Below are 7568 nucleotides of genomic sequence, written 5' to 3'. Positions count from 1 at the left end.
ATATATTTCCAAAATGAAATGAAATTTCAGCAATTTTGTAAGGCTGAGAATTGTAATTTCATTGATTTAATATTTCCAGGAAAACTTGTGATCAGATTGTGTTCACAAAATACATTATTCTATTTAGGTGAATTTTTTTTAATGACAATTGTCACCTATGTAATGTAGGGAATCCAGCTATTAAGTTAACAGGACCATAAACATAATTCCATTAAATGCCCTGGATTTGTCACATGCAATGCTTTAGTGCATTGAAAAATCTGTATGTAACCTGTTTATACACATTTTTTTTTAAAACTATTGAACAGGTGTACTTCCCTGCGAAACATAAGGGACAATGAAGAGAAGGATTCTGCTTTCCGTGGCATTTGCAGTATGATTGGTGTCAATCCAGGAGGAGTTGTGCAGGTAAGGTATTAATTATTATAAACTAAATGCTATTAAGTTGCAAACTTTTTAGAGGTTTCTGATGAAGAGGTTTAAAAAATGAAGTTAAATGTATTACTATCAAGTTTGAATTTCTGAAGTTACAACTTCGTCCTTGAACATAAAGTGAAATGGTGTTCAGAATACCTTGTGTGTATAGATTCCACAGTTAACTTTATGAAATCTTAAATTTTTCCCATACTAGTTTGCCAACAATTTTGTGAATGCTATTTTTGATTTGAACAAATATGAATATGATAGGGTACTGGACACTTCTTGAAACATTTATTAAATTAATCATGATTTTACTTGTTATTTAATAACACAATCCTGCTGCTTTTTGTCCAAGTGAAAATATTACTGCCTTCATTTTCAGTGGAAATGTCTGTGCCTTAATAACACAATTTAAAAGTCTCTTATTCAAATCTGTCTGTGGGCTGTCTGCAATCCCTGTAACATCCTCCAGTTCTATAACCTTTTTGCTCCATCCTCGTGCACGTCCCCAATTGTCTTCACACCACTATTGGCAACTGACCCTGGACCCAATCCAGCAACTAGGTGATGTATACCTGCTAGGTTTACATAAGCATTTTGTAGAACTTGTAAGGGGATAAGTGTGAGGATCTAGACAAGCAGGTCCTGTCAAAGTGAGACTGAATGACAGTGAGGTGGTTGTGTGTAGCGGTGTATAGGAGACGGGGTCTGATTTGTTCTCCGACTCTCTCTCTCTCGTCCTCCCTTGCAAATCCTTTTTCCAAAAAATTAATTTTGGGGTGATGTTACTGTCAGAGCACTGAATATATAATAAAAATAGTCAAGGTTAGACAGATTGATTTGATGTAAGTGCTGCCATTTGGAAATTTGTGGTGAATTTAAAGCCATGTTCACTTAAATGCTGGCTCTAAGTAAAGGCATCAACAACCAACAAGTTAGTTTCCCGAAGTAGGTTGTTGATTGACTTCTTACTGTTGCTATATTTGTGCAAATATTTTCAAAAGTTGATTCATGTTGCACGTGTAGGGCTCAAGTTTCTCTATTTTAGCTGATTTAAAAAGGCAATAAACAGCTTAGCTGTAAAAAAAAATGTTTCTTTGTTGATTTTTAAAAACTCTTTGCTGGTAATAGATATCAACCATGGTGAATTTACATATTTATGGAATACCCTTTAGGAATATCATACATAAGTTTCAAAATGTGGAAATGGAGAATTTGCCAATCGGATTTTTATATGGGATGCAGTGCCTAGTGGTGTGATGTTAGTAGGCCAGAAGAGTAAAAGTGGGAATAAAATGGGGCGATAAAACGTGTTCACAGTTTTGTGAAAGAGAGAAAAAAGGACAGCCTGAGCCAGCCTGCATACACTGTGGATTTGCCACTTTTGTGGTTTCCAGAAACTGAAACTAAAATGCAAAAACAAAGCAGGAGGAAAAAGAAAGACATTAGTGATGAAGTTGTTTGGACAGTATTGCAATCGAGTGATTCAGATTAGTTTATTGTCATAGACCAGAGTGCAATGAAGTTTCTTGCTTGTGTGGAGCTCGGAGTAAACGGTATACGTGGAAATAATAAATAGAACAATAATTACAGCAAGTGCAAAACAACAGAATGGTGCAAAGATTGTAGTGCAAAAACGAAAAGTTAAAGTGACAATAACGAAATTAATAACGGAGATAAAATTAAGGGTCTGGGAACGTGGCTGCACCACTGGGAAGGAGATGCAAAAGAGGTCATGTTGAATCACACGTTTGTGGATTCCCTTGGGGTGAGTTGTATTGAAGAAAAGCTTTTGCAGTAAAAAAAACTGCCACGCTTCCTTGGTCAGGGCATTGAGTATAAGAGTAAGGAAGTCATTGCAGCTATATAAAACTTTGGTTAGGCTGCACTTGGCGTATTGTGTGCATTTCTGGTCGCCCCATTACAGGAAGGATGTAGAGGCTTTGGAAGAGGTATAGAAGAGATTTACCAGGATGCTGCCTGTACTGGAGGGTATAAGCTATAGGAAGTGTTTGGACAAACTTGGGTTGTTTTCTCTGGAGCATCGGAGGCTGAGGGGAGACCTGATAGAAGTTTATAAAATTGAGAGGCATAGATAGAGTAGACAGTCTTGAGTCTTTTTCCTAGGGTGGAAATGTCAAATACAAGAGGACATGCATTTAAGGTGGGAAGGGGAAAGTTTAAAGGGAGATGTGCAGGGCAAGTTTTTTGTTTTAAACAGAGTGGTAGGTGCTTGAAACGGGCTGCCAGGAGTGGCGGTGGAAACAGATACGGTAGTGGTGGTTATGGGGCTTTTAGATAGGCACATAAATATGCGGGGATATGGATCATGTGCAGGCAGAAGAGATTTAATTTGGTGTCATATTCAGCCCAGACATTATTAGCTGAAGGGCCTGTTTCTGTCCTGTATTTGTCTATGTTCTATAGATGATGGTTTTACAGCAAACGTTTTCTGGATGTTTTTGAAAACAACTTGTGCATTGCAAACTTGGTGAGTAATTAAGAGCCTTTACCCTCAAAAGCCCAGATATGTAGCAATCCAACTATAAATGTCCTGTTTACTTTCTGTAAAGAGATCAAAAATGCACAGAATACTGCAACAATGGAACTAGAGCCGTTACACAATTTCCCCTTTTGCGACATTGCTTGTAAAAATTCTGAACACATTTGGAAAAAATGATGGGCTGATTCTATAGGATGCACAGTGGATCTGTTCTTTGACTTATAGAACAGTACAGCACAGTATGGGTCCTTCAGCCCATGATGTTGTGCTGACCTATACAAATCTATTCCATGATCAATCTAACCCTTCCTTCCTACACAACCCATAACACTCCATTTTTCTTGCATCCATGTGCCTATCTAAGAGTTTCTTAAATGTCCCTATTGTATCAGCCTCTACCACCACCCCCCGCAGTGCACTCCAGGCACCCACCACTGTTTTCACAAAAAACTACCTCTGACATCTCCCCTGAACTTCCTTCCACTCACCTTAAACGGATGTCCTCTGGTATTGGCCATTGTCACCCTGGGGAAGAAGGTGCTGGCTGCCCACTCTGTGTCTCATAATCTTATACATCTCTGTCAAGTCACCTCTCATCCTCCTCTGCTCACTCAAAAGCCCTAGCTCGCTCAACCTTTCCTCAAGACAGGTTCTGTAATGCAGGCAGCATCCTAGTAAATCTCCTCTGCACCCTCTCCATAGCTTCTACATCTTTCCTATAATGAGGCAACCAGAACTGAACACAATATGATGTGGCCTAACCAGAGTTTTATAGAGCTGCAACATTACCGTGTAGCTCTTGAACTCAATCCCCCGATTAATAAAGACCAGCACACCATTTGGCTTAAAATCTATTTACTCTGATCTTCGAGTAATAAATGTGTAGGTTCCCTACAACTTGCAGACACAATGCTCAGGCTGTCTTTTTTTTAATGAGTTAGTGGATTTAATCACTTATGCTGATGTTTTAACTCTAATCATGTATGAATAAAAAGCCTAGTTTGCAATCTGCCAGCGAAGTGGGTTTTACACCAAAAATGAAATTTGATTGCTAGGTAATGTATAGATATTTTAGTCTTGTTTAAAATTGATCTTTTGTACAAAACCATTTGAGAACACTTGAATATTAATCTCTCCTGATACCTGTTTGCTTTCATTTAGTGCATTTTTTTGGCACTTCATAATGCTATCAATTAATACCTGCTCACTATGCTCATGCTGGCTTCTAACCAACTTGCTCCAAACCTCTTACAGCTTGGTCCAAACAAAATTCTAAAGCAGAAATGAGAGGGAGTGTAACTGTCCTTGCAGCACTTGACCCACTATTGGATCAAAGAGCAAAAGAAACATTGCAGTCAATGAGAATATGGGGCCATGAGTATTATGGTAACTTGTGGCCAATTCTCTCAACTCCAGGACATCTTATGGTGATAATGATGGGGGATTTTAATCTAAATATAGATTGGAAGAATTAGATGGACAAGGATGGCCTATTTGAGGAATTTATTCTGTTTTCAACAAAATCTCTTTAGGATAGCACATTCTGAAGCCAGTCGGAGAGGAGGCTGTGTACTAGACCTGAATTGTGCTGTGAGATGATCTAATCGTAAAGGCATCCTAATTGAATTTTACGTTCAGTTTGAAGGAGAGAATAGTGGGTCCAAAATTAGTATTTTAAACTGAAATTTGAACAATTTTAAGGGTCTGAAACCCAAACTAGCTAAAGTGAACTGGCAAATTAGGTTCAGGAATCAGTCAGAGTAATGGCAGATGTTTAAGGAGATCGTTCAGAATGCACAGAATAAATACATTCCAACAAAAACAAACTTCCAGTGGGAAGAGGACCCACCATCCCCCAACTAAAACATTTCAAGATGGTATATATTACATTTATAATAAAGCATATCATTGCATAAACACAAGTGGCATGGGAAAATTGGGTTCAGTATATACAAAAAATAAGAAAAAATGACTAAAAGATTTAAAAGGAAAGGAAAAATTAGACTGAGGTAAGAGAGGATTAGGTAACTAGTCAGCAGTATAAAAAATAATAAGGTTATATAGATAAAGTGTTAACAAAGTGAATAGTGATTCTATGGAAACAGGTCTGAAGAATTAATGGCAAATAAAGAGATGGCAAATGAATTAGTGTGAAAGTACCTTCACCACACAAGTTACATCATCCATTGCAGAAGGCAGCTTGTGATCAGGTGCAAAAGCTAGCTTTGCCAAGGGCACTCGTCTCCCATGAGTTTTTAAAACAGTGTTTGCTTTTAATAAAGCACTATCATAATTGTTTTTTTTCTTACAGGACTTCATTTTTTTCTGTGATGCAGTAGCATCTTGGATTAGTCCAAAAGATGACCTTCGTGATATGTTCTACAAGGTAATCGGTTTCTTTACTTTGGTCCTTGGAAGTTGTTGACATTTACTGAAGAAAAAATTATGTATTTTTGAAAATATACTTTTAAAGCAATCTATGTAATAGCTTTTGTGAAGAATAGTAGAATGTATTTGAAGTATTATCAGAAAAATAGCAGCCAATTTGTGTGCAGCAGAATTCCAGCAGCATAACGATGACACATTAATCTGTTTTGAGTCATTGTACAGCATGGAAACTGGCACTTCAGCCCTGAGTCTGTACTGACCATCAAGCACTGATCCCATTTTATTCTTTCCACATTCTCATCAACTGACCCAGATTTGTACCACTTACCTACACAATCATGGTAGTTTGCATTGGTCCTTTAACCTACCAACCTGCATGGCTTTGGTATGTGGGGTGGGTGGGGGCAGCTAGGGCACTTGGAGGTAACTGACTTGGTCATAGGGAAAACATGCAAACTGACGGAGACAGGAGATGAGGATTGAACTCAGGTTGCTGAAGCTATGCCACCCACAGTGTGTCATTGAGGATAAGTGTTGGCTAAGGCACCCAAGATAAATCTTCTTTCTTGAATTGTGGTGATCTCTTTTATGTTCACTTGAGAGAGTAAATTGGTCATAGAAACAGGTGGTACAGCACAGAAACAGGCCCTTTGGCCCACCACATCCATGCTGACCATTTTGTCCATTTACGCTAATTCAATTTGCCCACATAAGGTCCGTATCCTTCTATGCCTTGGCTCTTCAAGTGCCTCTGCCAGATTTTTGAACATAGTGATTGTATCTGCCTCCACCACTAGCACCTCTGGAAGCCCCTACCAGATATCAAATACTCTGTGATTGATACATATCTATTTATATGTAATACCTATATGTAAATTGGCTCCCCTTTAAAACTCCTCCCTCATCTTAAACCTATGCCCTGTTTTTGATACTTCCACTATTGGAAAAAGATTCTGACCTTCTCCCCCACCTATGCCTCTCATAATTTTATATAGCTCAAGTTACCCCTTAGCCTCCTTTACTCCAAAAAAAAAACAAGCACTGCCTATCCAATCTCTCCACCAGGCAACATCCTGCTGAATCTCCCCTGTGCAAATCACATCCTTCCTGTAGTGTGGCAACCAAAACTACACACAGTACTCTGCAAGTGCAGCCTAACCAGTGTTTTGTATAATTCCAACATATTGTCCTAACCTATATCGCCCAGACCTATGAAGGCAAGCATGCCAAATACTGCCTTCACCACCTTATCTCTCTCTGTTGCCACTGTCAGGGAACTATGCTCTCTGTTCATCACTGTCCTACCGTTTACAGTATAGGTCCTACCCCTAATTTGACTTGCTCTCTTTAACATCTCTTCTGAAAGTTGTACACTATAACTCCTCAGTACTGTGGTGATATTTAGAACATAGAACACTACAGCACAGTACAGGCCCTACGGCCCACAATGTTGTGCTGACGTTGGACTGGGATTTTTGTGCTCCAGACTGGAGTAGGGCTTGAAAGCAAAAGCCCTGACTCAGAGTCGAGTATGCTTCAATCTGAGCTTCAGCTGACGCCTGTAAGCTAGCTGGAGCTTGCTGTGGTTAACGGTCAAATTAAATACATTTTCCTGATTTAGTAAAACTTTTGTGTTGTTCATAAATTTCTGAATGTTTTCAAGTTTCAGATATTCAGTGTTGCAGGGTCATCTGTTTCTCTAACACAGGTGTGGCCCAATCTGCTATGTATTTCCACCATTTTTTGCCTTTATTTTAGATTTCCAGTATCAGCAGTTTTTTTGATTTTCATTGGGATGATACGTGGAAGAAATGAACCAGTGAGGAATAGTTGTGAGAAACAAAGCCTACAGTGCTCTTTGAGAGCTTTTTAAGAGGAAACTTGAGATTAATTTGAAGTTTAAATTTAAACTCAGTAATTGTGGTGAAAGGAACTAGTATTTACCAACAAGATCTTCATTTTAACAAATAGGATATTGCTCAAATTCTTGATTTGATAGTGCATACTTCTGTTACTGAAGTTGGTCTGTATGATTTAAATATGTTTGCTCAAAATGTTTTCTTTTCATATTAGATACTTCATGGCTTTAAAAATCAAATTGGGGATGAGAATTGGAGCCGTTTTTCAGACCAGTTCCCACCTCCTTTGAAGGAACGCCTTGCTGCGTATTATGGAGTCTAGCTGTGTACGCTGTTGTCAACCTATATTGGTGGTAATTTCTAAAGTGTGTTCTTTGAACAGTATTTGCTGCTCTTGT

At 38.5% G+C, this 7568-nt stretch overlaps 1 protein-coding gene across 4 annotated transcripts in view; it reads left to right on the top strand.

The window, feature by feature from the left end:
• tnpo1 (transportin 1) overlaps positions 1–7568 on the top strand; it is a 133295-nt gene that overhangs the window by 119488 nt on the left and 6239 nt on the right. For 3 of the 4 annotated variants that reach the window (XM_052019139.1, XM_052019136.1, XM_052019138.1), the window contains 3 exons: positions 309–408; positions 5235–5309; positions 7385–7523. In XM_052019139.1, the coding sequence (XP_051875099.1) occupies positions 309–408; positions 5235–5309; positions 7385–7492 (283 nt within the window). In that variant the 3' untranslated portion in view covers positions 7493–7523. The remainder of the gene's footprint in view (positions 1–308; positions 409–5234; positions 5310–7384; positions 7524–7568) is intronic. The other variant, XM_052019137.1, reaches the window with a different exon arrangement.

This window comes from Pristis pectinata, chromosome 7 (genome assembly GCF_009764475.1).
Source record: "Pristis pectinata isolate sPriPec2 chromosome 7, sPriPec2.1.pri, whole genome shotgun sequence".
Taxonomy (NCBI): domain Eukaryota; kingdom Metazoa; phylum Chordata; class Chondrichthyes; order Rhinopristiformes; family Pristidae; genus Pristis; species Pristis pectinata.
The sequence above is the reverse complement of the archived record's forward strand: the minus strand, read 5'-3'. Positions and strand labels throughout refer to the sequence as shown.